The sequence below is a fragment of the Cetorhinus maximus genome, chromosome 1 (assembly GCF_964194155.1).
Source record: "Cetorhinus maximus chromosome 1, sCetMax3.hap1.1, whole genome shotgun sequence".
Lineage (NCBI taxonomy): Eukaryota > Metazoa > Chordata > Chondrichthyes > Lamniformes > Cetorhinidae > Cetorhinus > Cetorhinus maximus.
The window spans coordinates 117943998-117967989 of NC_135879.1; the positions used below are offsets into that span (position 1 = coordinate 117943998).

Here is a 23992-nt window from a genome sequence, read left to right on the forward strand (position 1 = left end):
ACCTCCAATGCCAATATATCTTTCCTTAGATAAGGGGACCAAAACTGTTCACAGTATTCTAGGTGTGGTCTAACTAGTGCCTTGTATAGTTTTAGCAAGACTTCCCCATTTTTATACTCCGTTCCTTTTGAAGTAAAGGCCAACATTCCATTTGCCTTCCCTATTACCTGCTGAACTTGTGCAAATTAGATCTCGTAGACATTGAAATAGAAGTTGTTCTACACGTTAACCTTATGCATTTTCAGTAATCTAAGTGTCAAGCATTACAGCAGGAGACGCCCAATGATCCTGTACTACAGCAGTTATGGATGACAGTGATTGGCATATGGCCAGGTTCCTTCCAGGACATTCCAGAAGCTTTTACAACCACTTTGGCCCTATAGAGATGAACTAGTGATATTGCAAGAAATCATATTTAAAGGCAATGCAAGTAGTCATTCCAGGATCCATGCAACCTGACATCCTCCAACAGTTGCAACAGGCACACATGGAAATTGATTGAAGCAGAAGATTGGGTAGCGGGATGGTCTATTGGCAAGGAATCCACTAAGACATTGAAATGGTCATGAGGGAATGTCAAACCTTCATGCCTAGCAAATAGAAAGAACCACCATTGTCTCACAAGGTACCCACACATCCATGGACCAGACTCGCAATTTACCTCTTTAGTGTCTTGGAGATGATTTGTTGGTTGTAATGAATTACTTTTCCAAATTTCCCATTATCCGACAGTTACATGACAGATCTAGTACAACATTTACATATTAAATTTGATATTCAGTCTGTTCGGGACACCACAAGAAGTTGTTTCTGACAACGGACCTCAATACACTGGATGACCCTTTAAGACGATGTGTGAGAAGTGGGGAGTCAACCATATCACTTCATCACCACTTTACGCCAGATCCAATGGACTGGCGGAGCATATGGTTCAAAATGTAAAATCGTTAATCATGAAGTGCCAAACAAAGCATGATCTACACATGGCCATGTTGCATCTTAGAACTCAGTGCGACTCTTCCCTCACCTGCAAAATTACTATTCAGCAGACAAGTGTGGACAACCCTTCCCAGTCATCACTCGTAGATACTCCCAGGCATATGAGATGCATTAATCGAAAAACTGGGGAAGATGAAAGGTGCCCATGACCAGCATGCAGGTAATGAATTACCCAACCTAAATGTTGGACAAAAAGTCCAAGTACAGCATCCAACTGATGGCATGTGGAATCTAGCAGCAATCAGCACATGCCCAAAACCAAGATCTTACCATGTACGAACTCCAAGTGACGTAGTACGATGAAACAGATGTCAAATCAGAACAATACCACAACCATAAACACCGACTAACCCTATTAAAGCCATTTCTAACTTCTGGATAACTATTGTAAAGACCCAGACCGACCTCCCCAGGGGACTCCCCTTACCCTCCAACTACACTTCTGCATGATCCAGTTGTAAAAATATTAACATCATTGGTGATTTCTCTAAAAAAAAGACAATTGAAAAGGATTTTTTACGTAACTGCTTCCAGTGTTAAAGTTGATTTTATTGAAGAGAAACGATGAAGAAATAGCAGAAGTTGACAGCTGACGTAAGAAACTATTGGTTTTTTCCCCTCAAACTTCCATTTTAGTTAATTGGCCTCATGGGAAAAACAGGACTGGGTGTGAGGGGTCATTCTGGAAACTATTGCAGTCTTGGATTTAATATTAGTGACTTTTCAGTACTCAAAGTTATAACATACATGGGTAGAGTTTCCATTAGATTGCACTAATATTTCCAGCATGGTTCACCCAAAAACGGCCATACCTGAGAAATAGCAGAATTTAAAACCCAAGCAATGTTCAGCCAGCTGGCCCTGTCCAAAAAGCTGCATTGTGCCCAGATCAAATTAATGGCCATGCAAGGGGACCCTTAAAATTAAGCTATTTTTAAGCACAAGGGCATTAAAAAAAATCACCATTTAAAAGCTTTTAAATATGAAAATGTATTTGACTTACCAAGAAACTGACTTCCATACATCAGTGAAACAAGAAATTAGTTCTGTATAGTCACTTAAAGACATTTTCAATTTAAAATCTGGCTACTCTCAGGGTTTGGACTAGGCACTCCTGTTAAAAATGCTTTTTCTTTGAAAAACCCATTTTCAGCTGTATTAATAAAAAATGCACCAGGCTACCACTGTATATCAAGGATGCTTTTAATGTAAAAATGAAAATAAATACATTATAAAACTCTGATCGAATTGGTTCACAGACAATATCATATTTGTGATTATACAAATAAGAAACTTGAAGCATAACTTCTTTTTTGAAATTGTAATTTTGAGCACAGTTTGTGCCTGGATTGCCAATTGCACTATTTTTAAAAAAAATTATGATGGTGTCTCATATACTAGGTTGAGGAAATAGTTAAGGATTGTTTTAAGTAAACTGGCTCTGGTCACTATAGGATCCAAGATATAATTTATGTCGTGCAATCTTGGATTTTACTTTGTATTGTTCCCTGCTTATTTGCAGTTGCTCCACTCTGTTTCCTCTACCATGAACCGTCCAAACTATACCAAGTTTTCAGAGAGATGTATGTGCGATATTTCTTCAGGCTTCATTGCATATCATCCCATTCCTCGGTAAGTTTTGTGAAGGCCTGAAAATTCAGCAAGAAAAAATTACTTATTTACTTAAAGGGTTATGCGTTCTTCCTGGAGGACATGATTTGCACAAGTCAAGATGGATAGTATCAAAATGTAACAGAAGGTAAACCTACTTAAGTAATGTATTATTTCTTTGTTCTCGTTTTTAAAAAAATAATAGCAGTGCCCACTGTTTGTGCTCAGCCCTTTATTTTCAGCAGGGATTAAATGAAATGAAGAGAGAAATAAAAATATTAGTGCCAAAACCACAGAATGATTATCTGGCCTTATGACTGATGGCAGCTGTCTAATCCATCTCAACTGAAGAACAATGACACACTGACCATCAGTTTCATTTCTAGTCTTGAATACTAAACTACTAATCTGCACAATATTGAGATTATCAAAATAAAGAAAATTACTAAATCCAAAACCCAAGAAGTCAAAAATGAAACCAGAAGGTCTCCTGATTACCACATTATTTCCTGATGCTTCAGCAATTAAATTCATCTATTCTGTTTTGCTGATCTAAATAGATGGTAATTTAATCTACATTGCTGTATGGGTGATTGAAATTAGCGTTTGAACTCCTTGTAACTTTACAAATATGCTCTAATTCAATTAACATATTAATTGCTGGATAAAACAGGATCAATGTACATCTAGTTTGCTTTGTATCATCCTAGTCATTATATATTACAACAACAATGGAGTTGCTGGATAATTGTGACTACCAATCTCTATCAGTTGGACAGGAAACTTTGAATTAAGAGTTCTCCAGCTGTCATGCTTAAAGTTAACAGCAGGACACCCTCTAGGTTTTATTTTGCAGGTTTCCCACCTGACAGCCAGTCAGATTAATAGGCTAGTTGCCTGTTGGGTGGGAAAGCCTGTGGCACAAGACAACGGAGGAGTGGAAAAAGAGGGAGGGAGAGATTACGGGAGAGGTGTTGGCGGATGGCAGGATCTGTGACAAGATAAACTACTTGATTCAAATGAAATGCTCAAGCTTCTCCTGGTCCAGAGTCAGTGTTATGAATACATTCACCTTCTTGCCCCCTTTTATTGGCCAGGTTTTCCGAGCCCTGGGAAACCTGGCCAGCGTTAACAATAAAAATTGCGATAAGATGGAAGCACATAACCTCAAAAAGAACTTGGTGACCCACCAACCACCTAAGAGCAAATTTGCCATCCAGCTGTCTCCATTAAAACTGGAACTGGACAGGTTGGTTTTAAAATGATAATTTCCCATCCACCACAAATCCACCCCAATGCTTCCACAGGATAATTCTGCATTTACCTGCATTTCAAGTGCATGTGTGTTTCCTTGCTCTACTGTTCTGGACATAATGAAACAGCTTGTTGTGGTCTACCTTTTCCAGTCCCTTTAGAATTCTAAAAAGAACAACATTCACATAATTTCTCAACCCACTCTTCCAGTGACAACATGCTTAATTTACATAATTCAATCCCTCCATCCCCTCTGTCATTCTGGTTGCCCGTTTCGGTATCCTTTCAGTGATTATAATATCCTTTTTTTTAATTGCAGCGACCAAAACTGTATGCAGTATTTTAAGCATAACCACACCAATGATTTATAAAGTGGCAGGATTACCTAATTTGTTTGACTCAGTATTGAACTTTTAATAGCTCACAATATCTGATATGCTCCACTTACTGCCAACGAATATTGTTGCGATAACTTCAATATATTATCGACCAATTAACTTGGGGCACAAAGACTTCTGATGCGTCATCCCATTCCCACCATCTGCTGTTACTTACCACTTGTTAGCCCAAGCCTGGATATTGTCCAGGTCTTGCTGCATTTGGAAGTGGACTGCTTCAGTATCTGAGAAGTCGCGAATGGTGCAACCAGCGAACATCCACACTTCTGACCTTATGATGGAAGGAAGGTCATTGATGAAGCAGCTGAAGATGCTTGGGCCTAGGACACTATCCTGCAGTGATGTCCTGGAGCTGAGATGACTGACCTTCAACAACCACAATCATCTCCCCTTATGCTAGGTGTGACTCCCAGCAGCAGAGGTTTTTCCCCCTGATTCCCATTGACTCCAGCTTTGCTAGGGGCTTCTTGATGCCACACTCTGTCAAATGTGGCCTTGATGTCAAGGGCAGTCACTCTCACCTCACCTCTGGAATTCAGCCCTTTTGTCCATGTTTCAACCAAGGCTCTAATGAAGTCAGGAGATGAGTGGCCCTGGCGGAACCCAAACTGGGCGTCAGAGAGCAGGTTATTGCTAAGCAAGTGCCGCTTGATAGCACTGTTGATGACTGCTTCCATCACTTTACTGATGATGTAGAGTAGACTGATGAGGTGATAATTGGCTGGGTTGGCTAGGTCCTGTTTTTTCTGTGCAGGATATACCTGGGAAATTTTATACATTGCTGGGTAGATGCCAATGTTGTAGATGTTTTGGAACAGCTTGGCTAGGGGCACGGCAAGTTCTGGAGCACAAGTCTTCAGTACTATTGCCAGAATGTTTTCAGGGCCCATAGCCTTTGCAGTATCCAGTGCCTTCAGCTGTTTCTTGATATCACATGGAGTGAATTGAATTGGTTGAAGACAGGCATCTGTGATGCTGGGGACCTCCGAAGGATGCAGAGATGGATCATCCACTCTGCATTTCTGGCTGAAGACTGTTGCCAATGCTTCAGGCTTATCTTTTGCACTGATGTGCTGGGCTCCACCATCATTGAGGTTAGGGATATTTATGGAGCCTCCTCCTCCTGTGAGTTGTTTAATTGTCCACCATTAATGACTGGATGTGGAAGGACTGCAGAGCTTAGATCTAATCTGTTGGCTGTGGAATTGCTTAGCTCTGTATATCATTTGCTGCTTATGCTGTTTGGCATGTAAGTAGTCCTGTGTTGTTGCTTCACCAGGTTGACACCCCTTTTTTAGGTATGCGTAGTGCTGCTCCTGGCATACCCTTCTGCACTCTTCATTGAACCAGGGTTGTTCCCCTGGCTTAGTGGTAATGGTAGAGTGGGGCATTTGCCCAGCCATGAGTTAAAGATTGTGGTCGAGTACAATTGTGCTGCTGCTGATGGCCTACAGCGCCTCATGGTTGCTCAGTCTGGAGTTGCTAGATGTGCTTGAAATCTATCCCATTTGGCATGGTGGTAGTGCCACACAACACGATAGAGAGTATCCTCAATGTGAAGATAGGACTTTATCTCCACAAGGACTGTGTAGTGGTCCATCCTACCGATCGTATCATGGACAGATGCATCTGCGGCAGGCAGATTGGTGAGGATGAGGTCAAGTATGATTTTCCCTCTTGTTGGTTCCCTCACCACCTGCCGCATACCCAGTCTGGCAACTATGTCCTTTAGGACTCAGCCAGCTTGGTCAGTTGCGGTGCTACCGAGCCACTCTTGGTGATAGACATTGAAGCTTCCCCACCCAGAGTACACTCTGCTCCCTTGCCACCCTCAGTTCTTCCTCCAAGTGGTGTTCAAAATGGAGGAGTACCAATTCATCTGCTGAGGCAGGAGGTAGTATGTGGTAAGCAGCAGGAGGTTTCCTTGTCCATGTCTGACCTGATGCCATGAGACTTCTTGGGATCCAGAGTTGATGTTGAGCGCACTCAGGGCAACTCCCTCCTGACTGTACACCACTGTGCCGCCACCTCTGCAGGATTTGTCCTGATGGTGGGACAGGACATACCCAGGGATGGTGATGGTGATGTCAGGGACAGTCATACTTACAGAATCATACTTTACAGACAATGTCAGGCTGTTGCTTGACTAGTCTGTGAAACAGCTCTCCCAATTGTGGCACAAGCCCCCAGGAGGATTTTACTGGGTTGACAGGGCTTAGGTTGATGCCAGGTGGTCTGTCCGGTTTCATCCCTTTTTGACTTTTTAGCGGATTAATACAACTGAGTGGCTTGCTTGGACATTTCAGAGGGCAGTTAAGAGTCAACCACATTGCTGTGGGTCTGGAGTCACATATGTAGACTAGATCAGGTAAAGATGGCAGATTTCTTTCCCGAAAGAGCATTAATGAACCAGATTTTTTTTTTACAACAACCGAAAATGGTTTCATGGTCAACATTGGAGTTTTAATTCCAGATTTGTTTTGAATTCAAATTTCACAATCTGCCATGGCGGGATTCAAACCTGGGTCTCCAGAGCATTACCCTGGGGATCATTTATAGAGCATATCAATATATATTTTGAACTGGAAAGCAATTTTATGTGATGTTAATATACTGTGATTTACAAAAAAAAACTGGTATGATGAAATGCTATTATGTAAAAACTTCTCAAACTACTATTTGAATTTTCACTTCTGCATTTACCCTCCACATTTTCCATGCTGTAGTCCATTTGATTATAAGGCTTTTAATCACAATTACATGACATAATTTTATTTCAAATAATATGTAAAATGATTGCATAAAATTTCACTGATGGGGACTTAACCAAATACTGACCAGGTCAAGCAAAAACAATAGTAGATCCATCAGTGAAAAGAAATGGTATGTTAACATTTTGAATACAACCTTTATAAGTTATAAATGTTGCTTGTGTGTTTCTGTATTGTTTTTGTTAGATTTCCAGCAATTGCATTTGTTTTTTCACAAAGAACAAAATTGTTTTAAACAGAGATAGTTGCTCTCTAGTAAGTTTTTCACTTTTGAAATGAATTACACCTGTAATTTATGTGCTTGCTCTAATTAGAAAATTAGAAAGAAAGAAAATGTATTGAATAGTGTGTTGCACAATAGGAGGCTGAAACCTATTTGACTTCATACCAGAATTGCTGGCTCTTGCTACCTTTCAAGTTTAGTTATTTTATAGAATTTACATTAATCATTTTGGTTAAATTTCTAGAATTCAGGCTTGTTAATAAACTAGAATGTCAGTTCTCTGGTGGTCATTGTAATCATCTGTTTTCTTTCACTGGATATTACAGACCCCAAATTAGATGGTCTCAGTCATTGGGCGATTTATTTTTGTCCCGATTTCTTTTTGTCATTCATTTTATTCTGATTCCTTGTCCCCAAGATGAGAAGCACAACAATAGCCTTGCTCAAAATCATAATCCTCACAGACTTGAAACAAGTAATGTTTTGTGAATAAGAAAACCATTGGTCTATGTAACCCAACCTTTGCAAATCTACCCGCTTAATTCTACTTATAGCTCTGCATTTACTTCTGTAGCAAGAATTCATCCCGACCCCTTAAAGAACTTTGTCATGGCTTTCTGTGTCATTGACCCCAACTGGTAGGTTGTTTCAGCTTTTTACCAAAAATAAACCTACCTAAATTTCCTATTTTCAATTGACACCATTAAATAATAGCCCAGAACTTCCAATCTCCACCCAGGAGGTATCCCAGAAGATACGCCAGAGGACCCTCTGGAAGTCCTCAAGCAAGAACTGCATGGCAATTGCCCTGCAAGTCCAAACTTCTGATGGGCAATTACCTTGCTCTGGGAACCACCCGATATTTGGATTTGAATTAGAGACTTCAGATGGTTCTGACTCTCAGCAGAATAGTTACCCAGGAAAAGTTAGGATTAAAACCACTTCTAACTCCTGGATAACTATAGTACTGACTCTCCCCCCACCCCTCCATCCCCCCTTTCATCACCTCCCCAAACCTATAGCTCAGATTGAATCAGACTGCAAAACCTTATTATTAGGCCTTCATTTCAAAAATTCATTTGAAAACACAGTAATGCTCTATGTAAAACAATTTTGCTCTTTGTTGTAGAAAAAATTGAAACTGCTGGAAATCTAACAAAAACAATCCATCGCCAAGGTGGTAAATTTCTAGCCGTGCAATATCACTCAACTCTTCCCCTTAATAAACCTTTATTCATGTATTTGTCATCTGTAGATTATTCAGTAGCCTATTTTCTGACCTGTCATCCTCCAATCTCCAAAACTCCATCTTATCAAAAACATAGATGCCAATATCCAGTCCTCCTCCAGCCTTGCATTTCCCCCATCCTCTCATTCCTCCATGGTACTCTATTCTTAAAACGCTTTGCACCTCCTCTCACATAGTTGAAAGAAAGCTTTGAAAAATCTTGAACAAGCATTTGGTCACTCCTCACTTGTCTCTCTCTTCCTATCTTGTTAATTTTTGAACTTAACCTTTGGATGTTTTGTATGTTAAGGTGCTAGATAAATGCAAGTTGTTATTTCAATAAGTATAAACAGAAGTTACACAAAGACCCACAAATAAAGAATAAGTTACTTGAATGATCAGTTAATTTGTTTTTGGCGATGTTGACTGATGGAAGAATGTTAGTTAAGAACTGGAAGAACTTCTTGCTTGTTTTTAAATTGTTCCACTGGATTAATGCTCTCCTTAATGATCTTTTCTGATAGAAAATTCTGTTTTTATTGTGATCACTTTGGATATCATAAGAATGCTGTTAATTGTCTATTCTTAGGGAATTGTGTCACTTTGCCTCGTGTTTGAGACACTCGTTCAGACCTACCTCCCTCAACTCTTTTACCATCTGCGTGAAATTGGAGCACAACCGTAAGTCCTTTCATTTTATGTTGAATGTTCTATTCATCGTGGTTAAATGTTTCCCAAATCTTCCAAAGAAACTTAGAAGAGTATTTCTAGCAATTAATCTCTTGCAAGGAAAAATTTGTTCAGATCCTTTTTTGGGCATAGGAACCATGATTACCCTGCGTCCAGTCCCATTGAGGCAAGCAGCATTCAAACTTCTTGCGATCTCCTCATCTAAATGATTTCAGTGTGCAACTCTGCATGGAACTGCTGCTGCCTGGCTGCTTACTCAACAGGACAGTGGGTGGGGGGATGGGGTTCAGAGGCAACCAGTGTGCCTAGCATGACACATGGCTGGCTTGCACCTCTTAAAGGCAGCCTGCCCTTCTTAAATGGGAAATGCACTCATTGTACATAAACTGTTGCAGGCTGTTTGTTGAAGATTTGGATCAAAGGAGAGAAACACACCAAGAGAAAAGACTTCCAGGTATACTAATGATAGTCCAAAAGGTGGAAAAGAGGAGATGCCATATTTTGACAGGGGATTAGGAGATCCTCAAAGCACACTGAGATGCAAATGGGAGCAGGTGGCCAGTTTCCAGAGTCTGGCCCCAAGAATCCGGCTAAAATGCTGGAAAACATTCAGTAACCTCACATGGGTGCTCGAGGTCAATGACTGCCTCTTTACATGACATCACTTACCCACTGCACCACCTACCTCTTACGCTGCTCAATGCACTACACCCCAATCACTCACCCATCAATAATATTTAGTAATTCAAAACTCGTACCTAACATTCAGATATTTCATCTCACACATATGCTTATGCTACCAGCCTCATACCCACCTCTTGCTGCTTCCGCATAGCTATTCAGCTATGACAGGGACACCAAACCAAAATATTGCTATGCACACATGGATATTCTTCCCTCTCTTGCAGGGCAAGTTGGCCAACTACCAACATTCCCTGTAATTTTGTTGGATGCAAGACTTAAATTTTTTTTTCCACAGCAACTTAAACTAGTTGCCCAAAGCCATGGGGAGCAGTACCAAACCGATGGGGGCATGTCTGCATACCTGGGCCCTCTGGGGGAGACAGTGCTCCACATCATAGAGCCACTGTGACTATGGCCGTTGCATCCAGCTTTGCTGAGAACATTCAGGATGGTGGTATGTTTCTGCCTATGGCCCTTATCAAATCCCACCTTGCCCTCATCCTGCTCTCTGGCATGATGTGCAAGCTGTTGATTTGCTTTCCACCCTGCCTCTTCTTCCCGACCCAAACTGCTTTCAGGTACAAAGAATTTCTGTCTAAGCAGCCACTGCACCCTCATGACTTAGGGTGACAGCCACACCTGACTTCTATTGAAGAAACATCTGACATTCACAGCCACCAACTCAGATACTGGCACTGCGCAAACTTTAGAAGCCAGTATAGAGTCAGGTTCTGCATGTGGTGAGTCATTGTATTCTAGTGGGCTGCAGCAGCCAGACCAGGAAAGGAAGCCACATCTGCAAGTTCACCGGAGACTCCTGCCAAAATCCCAGGTGTAAGTTTCAGATTGTTTGACATGGAGACAACATCAGTCACGCCTGCTACTGTAGTCATCCAAGTTCCACAAATGCACACTCTGGCAGACTTCTGTTTCCTCTAGTTACTCAAAAACAGACTAATCAACCTGTGCAAAGAAAATCGATTAGGTTAATGTTTTGGATGTAGGTACTTCATCAGAACCCAGACTGAATTAAATCCAAAATCTAGTCTGTTGCTAAATAGTACTCTGTCGGTACCTCCTCCCATTAGGCCATTGTGGAAACCAATCTTGGCAAAGGATGGAAAATACATCAGTGTAAATGTCTTTGGTTAGGTGTGTAAGTCCCAAGTACAGTTCATGCTCACTAGAGTACATCTCCCTTGTGTGGTTAAATATGGACATTGCAGTATTTCAATGCTAGGCAAACTACTGACGACCTTTGAGAGTTTGCCAGTTAATGTTGTTTTCTATTCAATCATACGGCATTGCTGGTTGACCCCAACATGGTCTTCACTCAATGGCCACACATGTATCAGGATAGTGATTAGAACAAGGAACCCCAGATGATCCTTGCTGTCCAACCTAGGAGCACTAAAGGCCAATAGAAGTGCACTGTAATTGTTGTGACTGAGATCAGCAAGCTCAGCTACACAGCAGGAAATAATCTGAACTTCAAACTTGGGACCTTTCAGGTCTGCATGACTTGCTGACAAAATTGTTGAACCACCAGGGACCTTTGTCATAACATTCATCAGATGTCGGATGAATATTCAGATCCATTTTTTCTATCCTGAAATGTTGGTCTGAACTCATGAGATTTTAAAAAATGGACAAAATTAAAATTGTACCCCCTCAATCCTGGTTTCTGTCCAATGCTAGTATAGCTCCTCTTACACGACCATCTGCACTCAACGTTTCTTCCATTTCTTTTTTCTAGACTTCGAATATCGTTCAAATGGATGGTACGGGCATTCTCTGGGTACCTAGCAACCGATCAGCTCTTGTTTCTTTGGGATAGGATTCTGGGATACAACTCACTAGAGATTCTTGCTGGTATGAGTACAAAGAAATTAGTATTCTTTTCATTGCATTTGTAATTCTCTATCAGAGTTCCTGCAATATGTTTTAATTCTGACTGACTGCCACTAGAGGGAGCTACAATCTTTACATGGCTCACTGTGTGCCCAAAGAGCAACACGTTTCTGCATGAGCACTTTAATTGATGAAAGGCCCGAATGTTTTGAAAAATGCTCATAGTTGGCCTATTATGAACCCCCCCTACCCCCGCATCAATTAATTATCCAGACTAGCACAGTACTGTTACTCGGTTGGTTTGCTAAACTTTGCTTGTATTTCTTCCTCCTCAAATCGACAAGCTAACTTTTTTAAGCATGGTGAGGTAAAAATTGGCTAGGGCCCATTCTTCAATGTAAAACTGGTGGCATGCCATCAGCATGCACCCAAATCCTGTCTTGGACCTCAGTTGCATTATTGAGGCTGGTGCCTGACATGCCTCCACAGGCAGCTTGACCTTTTTAAATTGATGAATATGTGGATAGTAACCTCACTATCAGCAGCCGTTAAGGTAAGCCCTGGGAAAGGAGATACTGTTGAGTCAGGGGAGCACTACTGCCTGACACCTACCCTGCTCTCATTGCATTCCAATTTCTACTTGAGGACCACTTTGACATTTTACAAAACAAAGTACTTTACAGATATAACAATGACCAAAGCAGTGCATGTTGATCATTTCAATATTAAAAAAAATCAGAGAGTATGAAAGTATTTAGTACGTGTACCAATTTTACTCCCCAGGGATGCAAACCAACATCAGAAATTAGCTGAGCAGCTCTGAACCATTGCTACTGTGCTGACTCAATTTCTTTTTGATTGACATGTATATGAAAATAGCTTTGATATTTATTTATGGTTGTACTATTGGTTACATTCAGGGACAACAAAATACACCAATCAGTAAGCTACCCAGGTATTTGGTTATACTGTCCTGGAGACCTGTTAACTCTGTTGAATACAGTTTGTTTTATTTCAGTGTTGGCAGCTGCTGTATTTGCTTTCAGAGCAGAAAACTTAATGGAGGCAACATCACTTGCTACAGCTGAAGTAAGGAGTTCTAACTTCATTTTGGAATTGGGTGCACTATACTTTCTTGGGGGAAGGGGGTAGAATCATTGGGGTGGGGGAGGAAGGAGGGGAACAGCTGTTGCTTTCTCAGCAGTGATTGTCAATCTCAGTCATGTGGTTGTGGAGATGTGCTAATTGGTGGCCAAGAGTCCAAAATTCAGATCTTCAGCACTCGTTTCTTGGGCACTTAGTATATTAGAGGTCCAAAATGGTGTTTGTGGTGTTTTGTGCCAGTTGTGCTGGAAGCCATATCGGCGAGGGTCTGAGTGACCAACGGAAGTATGAGCATTAGGTAGATCATAGCATCAATCAATGTGCAACGCTGCTTTGAAGTCAGCACCGCCATTTTGGAACTCAACACTTTAGCTAATGTTCTTCCATCTTGAATGCTTCGATTGAACTTGCCTCCACCACATGAACTTGCCTCCACCACACTGAGACAGTGCATTCCAGACCATAACCACTCGCTGTGTGCAAAAGTTCTCATACCGCTTTTGCTTCTTTTACCAATTGCTTTAAATCTGTGCCATCTGGTTCTCCATCCTCGCGCCAATGGGAATAGTTCCTCCCTATCTACCATGTCCAGGCCCCTCATGATTTTGAATACTTCTGTCAAATCTCCTCCCAGCCTTCTATTCACCAATCTATCTTCATAACTGAAGTTTCTCATCCCTGGAATCATTCTTGTAATCCTTTTCTGCACTCTAATGCTTTCACATCCATCCTAAAACGCAGTGCCCAGAACTGTATTCTGGAGCAGTACTCCAGCTGAGATTAATTAGTGCCTTATACAAGCTCAACATAACCTCTTTGCTCTTGTACTCTATGCCCCTATTAAAGCCCAGGATACAGTACACTTTATCAACTTGTTCTACCCCGCCCTTTATTGACTTATGCACCTATACACCCAGGCCCCTCTGCTCCTTCACCCCCTTTAGAGTTGTGCCCTTTATTTTATACTGTCTCTCATTGTTCTTCCTACCAAAATACGAACATATGAATCAGAAGGAGGAGTGGTACGCCACTTGGCACCTTGAGCCTGCTCTGCCATTCAATAGGACCTTGGCTGATCTGATTATAACCTCAATTCCACTTTCCTGCATACCCACCGATAACCTTTCACCCCCTTGCCTTTCTACCTCTGCCTTAGTAATATTCAAAAACTCTGCTTCTACCATCATTAGAGGAAGAGTATTCCAAAGACTCTCGACCCTCAGAAAAAAATTCTCCTATAAGACCACAAGATGTAGGAACAGAAGTTCATTTGGCCCATCAAATCTGCTCCACTATTCAATGAGATCATGGCTGATTTGATAATCCTCAATTCCACTTTCCTGCCTTTTCCTCAAAACCCTTGGTTCCCTTACTGATTAAAAATATGTATCTCAGCCTTGAATATACTTAATGACCCAGCCTCTACACCCCTCTGCAGTAGAGAATTCCACAGATTCACTACGCTCTGAGAGAAGAAATTCCTCCTCATCTCTGTCTTAAACAGGCAACCCATTGCTCTGAGATTATGCCCTCTGGCCCTAGAATCTCCCACAAGGGGAAACAACCTCTCAGCATCTAGCTGTCAAGCCCCCTAAGAATCTTATATGTTTCAATAAGGTTGCCTCTCATTCTTAACTCCAAAGAGTACAGGCCCAACCTACTCAACCTCTCCTCATAAAAAATCCTCCATCCCCAGGATCAACCTAGTGAGCCTTCTCTGGACTGCCTCCAATGCCTGTATACCTTTCCTTAGATAAGGGGACCAAAACTCTTCACAGTATTCTAGGTATTGCCTAACTAGTGCATTGTGTAGTTTTAGTAAGACTTTCCCATTTTTATACTCCGTTCCCTTTGAATAAAGGCCAACATACCATTCACCTTCCCTATTACCTGCTGAACTTGTATGCTAGCTTTTTGCAATTCATGCACGAGGACCCTCAAATCCCTCTGTGCTGTAGCTTTCTTCAGTCTTTCTCCATTTAAATAATATTCAGCTCCTCTACTCTTCCTGCCAAAGTGCATAACCTTGCATTTTCCCACATTATATTCCATCTGCCAAGTTTTTGCCCACTCACTTAACCTGTTTATATCCCTCTGTAGACTGTCATCCTCACCACTTGCCTTCCCACCTATTTTGTGTCATCTGCAAACTTGGCAATAGTACATTCACCTCCCTCATCTAGGTCATTCATATACATTGTAAATAATTGTGGCCCCAGCACAGATCCCTGTGGCACTCCACTAGTTACATGTTGCCATCCTTAAAATGCTCCTTTATACCAACTCTGCCTTCTATTAGTTAGCCAATCCTCCATCCATGCTAATATACTAACCCCCAACACCATGGGCTCTTATCTTATTAAGTAGCCTTATGTGTGGTACCTTATTGAACGCCTTTTGGAAATCCAAATATATTACATCTACTGGTTCCTTTTTATCTGTACTGCATGTTACCTCCTCAAAAAATTCTAATAAATTTGTCAGGCATGATTTCCCCTTCATGAAGCCATGCTGACTCTGCGTGAATGCCATCCCACAGGAACAGCTCCCTTCTACCCTTGTACCAGTGCCAGTGCCTCATGAACTGAAACCCATTCCTCCCACACCAATCTTTGAGCTATGCATTTAACTGCTTGACGACTTACCCTATGCCAGTTTGCACGTGGCTCAGGTAGTAATCCTGAGATTACAACATTGGAGGTTCTGCTTTTTAATTTAGCTCCTAACTGTTCAAATTATTTCAGCAGAACCTCCTTTCTATTCCTATCAATGTTGTTGGTACCAACGTGGATGAAGGTATCTGGATCCCTCCCCTCCCACTCCAAATTCCTCTCCAGCCTTGAGGAGATGTCCTTAACCCTGGTACCAGGCAGGCAACACAGACCTTCAGGACTCACACTCACGGCTGCAGAGAACAGTATCTATCCCCCTAATTATACTGTCCCCACTACTATGTTCCTATTTCCTCCCCACACTTGAATGGCTCCCTGACCACGGTGCTGTGATCAGTTTGGTCATCCTTCTTGCAGTCCCTGCTCTTGTCCACACAGCTTGCAAGAACCTCGTAACTGCTGGACAATTGCAGGGGCTGAGGCTCCTCGAATGCTGCTGCCTGGGTCCCCATACCTGCCTCACCTGCAGTCACACTCTCCTGTCCCTGATCACAGATCAAATTTGGATTACCTAATCTAAGGGGTATGACGGCCTCCTGGAGCAAAGTGACCAGGTAACTTTCCCCCTTCCAGATGTGGGACAATGTCTACAGCTCATACTCCAGATCCTCAACTTGGATCTGAAGTTCCTTGAGCTGCAAACACGTACTACAGATCTGTTCGCTCTGGGTCACCTTAGTGTCCAGCTCCCACATGCTGCAGCAGCAACAGATCACCCATCCTGTTATCACTATTGTATTTTATTTAATTAAGTAATTAATTACTCTCGTATCCCCACACTTTACACTTTATTGCAATTAATTTTTTTGACACTAGTATCGATCATATACTTAAGAAGCTATTTTTAAGAAAAAGAGAGAAAAAAAGACTAGAGACCTAAACACAAACTAAAGACCTTACTTTTACTTTAAAGACTAGAAATACTCGCCAATCAGCTGCTTTCCCTGCACGCACGTCACATTGTGGTTCGTGACGTCACACCGCCGCTGGTTTCACTGCAGGTAGGCCTCTCGATCCATGCCTTTTATCCTCTCCCACTCAGCTCTCACTCAAAATTTACTATTTTGAGCCGTAGGAATAGAATAAACCTTAATCACTTACCAGATACTCACCAATTGACCAGCTTCTTCTCCTGTAGCAGAGCAAGAATCAATTCCTGGAGGCTGAAAACGTTTAGGCAAAAGCAACCAAACACCTCTTTCCCTTCCTCTGCTTAACTCCCTGAAGTGTTCAACTCCTGCACTCTGTTGTAAGTCGCACCAAGTTGGCTACTTTTATATGCTCCTAACACAAAAAGCTTATCTGAGTCACTTAATGAGGATCCAGTTTTAGTTGGTTCTTAATTAGGCAGCTCTTTCACTGGAACCCTTGAAAAATCCCTGCTAAAGGCTGGCGCCTACAGAATTTAAACTGTAGATTTCAGGTTAATGCCAACTACAAACTAAATTAGGTTTGTACAAAATAAAACTTTAGACTTAGTTATGACACAGCCAATGGTAAACACTGAGTTATTCAAATCCCAGAGGGAAACTTGAAACAACTGCCACAACTTGTATAAATTTCAAGATGTGTGCCTTGAATTCAAAAGTAATAAGACCACCAAATCTTATAGGTTTTTACAGAACTAGATTAAACATTTATTAACAAGAGAAATTATTATTAAGCACATAGATATGTCTACAAATTACTACTAGAATAACTTCTAAATCCCCTACTTAATCTGACTCCCAGTTATGGTTTCGTCAAGGCAACAGTAAGACACACAAGTTTTAAAAGACCCAGGCAAAGAAACATGATACCCTGACATAAAAACAAAAAGCTAAAAGCTACTGCGGATGCTGGAAATCCAAAACAAAAACAGAATTACCTGGAAAAACTCAGCAGGTCTGGCAGCATCGGCGGAGAAGAAATCAGTTAACGTTTCGAGCCTTCATGGCCCTTTGGCAGAACTGAAGCATAGTTAGAAGAAGGGAGAAATATAAATTGGTTTAAGGGTGGGGTGGGGGGGGGGGGGGGGGGGGGTGGGAGAGAGACATTGAGGGTGGTGGTGATTGTGGAGGTGAGCAGATCACCACACCCTCAATGTCTCTCTCTCCACCCCCCCCCCCCCCCACCCCCCCCCCCCCCCACCTTAAACCAATTTATATTTCTCCCTTCTTCTAACTATGCTTCAGTTCTGCCGAAGGGCCATGAAGGCTCGAAACGTTAACTGATTTCTTCTCTGCCAGACCTGCTGAGTTTTTCCATGATACCCTGACAGTCCAATTCAAAGTGAGTTTCCTTAACTTCAGTTCAATGCAGACAGCAGCTTGAGACATAGATGCTGAAGGCTTTTCACACTTGTTAAATCTTAAAAATGTCTACCCTTACACACAGCCTTCACTCCTTTATACATATTTTCCTCTTTGAATGCAAATTCCCATTGTTTCACTACGTCTTTGGACTTCAGCTTTCTGTTAATAAAAATCTATCATAGTTCTAAGTTTTACCAGTAATCTTTGGGAAAAATAAATGTACTGTTTCTGAACTTCACCTGGCTAGGTGACACATTTCACCCCCTCTTTTGAAAACAATCTAGTCTGGTTTATTTAAATATGCAAATGTTCCCTTGAAGCCTATGTTTACCTACTTAACATTTGAAACCTAGCTCATCTTCTACCACATCAAAGCCTTCAGACCACCTGCCTTTAATCCAATTAACCCTCACACATACATATAGAGACACAGATATCACTATTTTACAATAAATTCCAATAACATTATGAGAATTATTATATCTTCCTGACAACTTTCTTACCCACAACTGCACATACTCAATCCTACATTAAACTGAGTTTGCTAGCTGAATTTATATGCTCCTCACTCAAAAGGCCTAGCTGAGTCACTTAATATTCTTTCGAGTTATCAACAGTCACAGATTGCAACTCTTTCGAGTTCAATCACAGTTCTTGGTTTTCCGGGAGTGGGACATGAACCCACAACCCTCTGATTCAAAGGCGAGGGTGCCTGAGTCACTTAATGAGGATCCCGTTTCAGCTGGTTCTTAATTAAGCTGCTCTTTCACTGGAACCCTTGAAAAATCCCTGCTTCCCACCTGGACTTTTCCCCTTTCCCTCCTGTGCCTCCCTGTCCTCTACCCCTCTCTCTCCTCTCCTCTCCTGCATTAAAGGGGGAGGTTATATCCACTTTTCTCCCCCTCTCCCTTCCCAAGGGAGGAACTCCATTTAAAAAAAAGAAAAATCCCTGCTTAAGGCTGGCAACTGTAGGATTTAAACTGTAGATTTCAGTTTAATGCCAGCTACAAACTCAATTAGATTTGTACAAAATAAAAATTTAGACTTTCTTACCCAACAATTGCACGTACTCAGCCCTCTCAATCTTCTCAACTCTATCTTAAATTGGCAAGAACTCTTCATCTCTATCTTAATGGGTGACCCCTTCTTTTTAAACAGTGCCCCAAGTTCTAGGTTCTCCCACAAGAGGAAACATCCTTTCCACCATCCACCCTGTCAAGAACCCTCAGGATCTTATATGTTTCAATCAAGTCGCCTCTTACTCTTCTAAAGCCCAGTAGATACAAACCTAGCCAGTCCAACCTTTCCTCATCAGACAACCTGTCCATTCCAAGTAATAGTCTTATAAACCTTCTCTAAACTGCTTCCAGCGCATTTATAAGGACACCCAATACTGTACGCAGTACTCCCGATGTGGTCTTACCAATGCCCTGTATAACTGAAGCATAACCTCCCGACTTTTGTATTCAATTCCCTTCACAATAAATGATAACATTCTATTGGTTTTCCTAATTATTTTGCTGTACCTGCATACTAACCTTTGCGATTCATACACTAGGACATCCAGATCCCTCTGCATCTCAGAGCTCTGCAATCTCTCATCATTTAGATAATATGCTTTTTTTTATTCTTCCTGCCAAAATGGACAATTTCGTATTTTCCCATATCATACTCCATTTGCCAGATCTTTACCCACTCAATTAACCTATTTATATCCCGTTTAGTCTCCATAGGTTCTCTTCAAAACTTACTTTCCTACCTATTTTTGTGCCATCAGCATCTTGCCAACCAGAAAATGAGCCATTTATGCCGACTCTGTTTCCTGTTATCTGTGCATGCCAATATGTTACCCCCTACACCATGAGCTTTTATTTTCTGCAATAACTTTTTTACGTGGCACCTTATCAAATGCCTTCTGGAAATCTAATTACAGTATATCCACTGGTTCCCCTTTATCCACGGCACATGTTACTTCTTCTGTTATGATATGGCAGGTGGTATTGCCAGGCTGACCAAATCCACAAGGGAAACTTAGCCACACTATCATAACGATTTCGCAATTTGTATTAATTACGAGAAGGCTTTTGCACTGAAGTCAGAAGTAATGAGTCCACTACTACCTTTAGAGATTTTAAAGATTAAATTAAAACATTTATTAACAAAAGAAGAAAAAACTTAAACACACACACAAGATTACAGGTATGCAGTTATAGCAGTTCCCAAAATTGCTAGTTAACCAGACTCCCAACTACGCAGCCCCTTTAAGAACATGAGAACATAAAAACAAAAGAAATAGGAACAGGAGTAGACCATTCAGCCCCTTGAGCCTGCTTCGCCATTCAATGAGATCATGGCTGATCTTATTGTGTTTCGATTTCCACGTTCCCATCTAACCCCGATAACCTTAGGTTCTTGTTGGGCAAGGGAATCAATTTACCTCTGCCTTAAAAATATTCAATGACCCTGCCTCCACCACCTTCTGAGACAGAGAATTCCAAAGTCGCACAACCCTCTGACAGAAAAAATTTCTCCTCATCTTTGTTCTAAAACGGCGACCCCTAATTTTAATACAGTGCCCCCTAGTTCTGAACTCACCCACAAGAGGAAACATTCTTTCCACGTCCACCTTGTCAAGGCCGTTCCGGATCTTGCGCACTTCAATCAAATCACACCTCACTCTTCTAAACTCCAGTGGAAACAAGCCCAGTCTGTCCAACCTTTCCTAAGGGCAATCCACTCATTCCAGGTATCAATCTAGTAAACCTCCTTTGAAACCGCCTCCAACGCATTTACATCTTTCTTTGAATAAGGAGACCAAAACTGTATACAGCATTGAGCCAATGCCCTGTATAACTGAAGCATAACATCCTTACTTTTATGTTCAATCCCTCTCTTAAGAGAGAATAACATTCCATTAGCCTTTTCTAAGGCAAGAGTCCAATAGATTCCAAATTTATAAAGTTATCCAGCAGTTTTACCACAAGCATCCACTGTACAATGGACTTCCAAAGGCTTTTAACCCAACTTTGGTTACTAGAACAGCAAACTTCTGTAGGGTGGCTAGAGGCTTTTTCCCTGAGTTTGTTTCATATAGTCACCTTTCAAGATCTCACATGGCCACATCTCACACAGCCTTCCATCCTTCTTTAAATATTTTTTTATCCCTTTTGATTTGTGAATCCCTATGGGCGGGATTTTCCACACCTGTCCGCCACCACAATCTTCCGGTCCTGCCGCAACATGGCCGGAAAAATCCCAGCCATTGTTTCCACTTGCCTTTAGAAGTTACTTACCCAGAATATAAAATCTTTCATGTTCTCATTATAGCCAGCACTTTTGAGAAAAATCAACATAATAACTTTGCCTTATTTATCTTGCCAGTTGTAAATATTTTCAATGTCCCTTTGAAAATCAAACACTTCTCCATTCACCTAAAAATGCAAATTTCTTTCACACTGTATCTGCTGACCTTATCCTATCTCTACTCATTTCCGTTTCAAATGCCTGTCTTACACCTCACTTCTTTGATAATTTAAATCTTGCAGTCTAATTGTCTCTAGTTTAGTTAAATTAGCCCCCCACACACAACCATACATACACAGAGAACCATACACACACAGACACACACACACCTAAGCCTGCTTTAAAGTATCCCACAATAATAATAGGAAAAATATGATAGTCCAGTTACACTTCAAAGAACTCCGATAAATTGGTTAAACATGATTTCCCTTTCACAAAACCATGTTGACTCTGCCTGATTACCTTGAATGTATCTAAGTGTCCTGCTATAACATCAATAATAATTATTATTAATGTTTTCTCTATGACATGTTAAGTTAACTGGCCTGTAGTCTCCTGCTTTCTGCCTCCCTATCTTTTTGAATAAAGAAGTTACATTTGCTATTTTCCAATCTAATGGAACCCAGCCCGAATCTAGGAAATTTTGGAAAATTAAAACCAACTATCTCACTAGTCACTTCTTTTAAGACCCTAGGATCACAGCTCACAGCTTCATCAATTTTGCTCAGTACCATTTCCCTGGTGAGTGTAATTTTCTCGAGTTTCTCCCTCCCTTCCATTTCCTGATTTACAGCTATTTCTGGGATGTTACTTATTTCGTCAATAAGGAAGACCAATGCAAAATACCTGTTCAATTCATCTGCCATCTCCTTATTTTCTATTATTAATTCCCCAGATTCACTTTCTGTAAGACCAATGCTCACTTTGTTAACTCTTTTCTTTTTAAAATATCTATAGAAGACTTGTGCTCCACAACTTGCCGTGCCCCAGTCAAGCTGTTCCAGTTCAGCTACAACACTGGCATCTACCCCGCTATGTGGAAAATTGCCCAGGTATGTCCTGTACACAAAAATCAGGACAAATCCAACCCGATCAATTACCGCCTCATCAGTCTACTCTCTTCCATCAGTAAAGTAATGGAAGGGGTCATTAACAGTGCTATCAAGCTGCACTTGTTCAGCAATAACCTGCTCATTGGCACCCTGTTTGGGTTCCGGCAGGGTCACTCAGGTCCTGACCTCATTATAGCCTTGGTTCAAACATGGAAAAAAGAGCTGAATCCCCGAGGTGAGGTGAGAGTGACTGCGCTTGACATCAAGGCAGCATTTGACCGAATGTGGCATCAAGGAGCTCTAGCAAAACTGGAGTTAATCGGAATCAGGGGGAAAACTCTCCGCTGGTTGGAGTCATACCTAGCACAAAGGAAGAGGCTGTGGTTGTTGGAGGTCAGTTATCTCAGCTCCAGGACATCACTGCAGGAGTTCCTCAGGGTAGTGTCCCCGGCCGAACCATTTTCAACTGCTTCATCAATGACCTTGCTTACATCATGAGGTCAGAAGTGGGGATGTTCGCTGATGATTGCACAACATTCAGCACCATTCGCGACTCCTCAGATACTGAAGCAGTCCATGTCCAAATGCAGCAAGACCTGGACAATATCCAGGCTTGGGCTGACAAATGGCAAGTAACATTTGCGCCACACAAGTGTCAGGCAATGACCATCTCCAACAAGAGAGAATCCAACCATCACCCCTTGATATTCAATGGCATTACCATCACTGAATCCCTTGCTATCAATATCCTGGGGTTACCATTGATCAGAAACTGAACTGGACTAGCCATATAAATACTGTGGCTACAAGAGCAGGTCAGAGGTTAGGAATAGTGCGACGAGTAACTCACCTCCTGACTCCCCAAAGCGTGTCCACCATCTATAAGGCACAAATCAGGAGTGTGATGGAGTACTACCCACTTGCCTGCATGATTGCAACACTCAGGAAGCTTGACACCGTCCAGGACAAAGCAGCCCATTTGATTGGCACCACATCCACAAACATTCACTCCCTCCACCACTGACGCACATTAGCAGCAGTGTGTACCATCCAAAAGATGCACTGCAGGGATTCACCAAGGCTCCTTCGACAGCACCTTCCAAACCCACGACCACTACCATTTAGAAGGATAAGGGCAGCAGATAGATGGGAACACCACCACCTGGAAGTTCCTCTCCAAGTCACTCATCACCCTGACTTGAAAATATATCGACGTTCCTTCACTGTCACTGCATCAAAATCCTGAAACTCCCTTCCTAATAGCACTGTGGGTGTAATTACACCACATGGACTGCAGCAGTTCAAGAAGGCAGCTCACCACCTTCTCAAGGGCAACTAGGGATGGACAATAAATGCTGGCCTGGCCAGCGAAGCTCATATCCCGCGGATGAATTAAAAAAAAGCTCTTACTATCTGCCTCTATATTTCTAGCTAGCTTTCTCTAGTACTCTAAATTTTTCCTCCTTCTTAATCTTTTAGTTATTCTTTGCTGTTTTTATATTATGTCCAATCTTCCGACCTGCCACCCATCTTTGCACAATTATATGCTTTTTCCTTAAGTTTGATACTATCTTTAACTTTTTTAGTTAACCACGGATGATGGGTCCTCCTCTTGGAATTTTTTTTTCTCGTTGGAATGCATCTATTCTGTGTATTCTGAAATACTCCCTTAAATGTCTGCCACTGCATCGTTATTGACCTATAACTTAACCTAATTTGCCAGTTCACTTTCGCTAGCTCTACTTTAATGCCCTCATAATTGCCATTATTTAAGTTTAAAATACTAGTCTTAGACCCACTCTTCTTTCCCTCAAACTGAATGTAAAATTCAATCATATTCTCATCTCTGCCACTTAGG

At 41.5% G+C, this 23992-nt stretch overlaps 1 protein-coding gene across 4 annotated transcripts in view; it reads left to right on the forward strand.

Annotated features, from left to right (window-relative positions):
- The window catches only part of tbc1d19 (TBC1 domain family, member 19), a 173874-nt gene that overhangs the window by 138669 nt on the left and 11213 nt on the right, over window positions 1–23992 (forward strand). For 3 of the 4 annotated variants that reach the window (XM_078553375.1, XM_078553463.1, XM_078553639.1), the window contains 4 exons: window positions 2522–2631; window positions 9074–9165; window positions 11615–11730; window positions 12728–12798. In XM_078553375.1, the coding sequence (XP_078409501.1) occupies window positions 2522–2631; window positions 9074–9165; window positions 11615–11730; window positions 12728–12798 (389 nt within the window). The remainder of the gene's footprint in view (window positions 1–2521; window positions 2632–9073; window positions 9166–11614; window positions 11731–12727; window positions 12799–23992) is intronic. The other variant, XM_078553555.1, reaches the window with a different exon arrangement.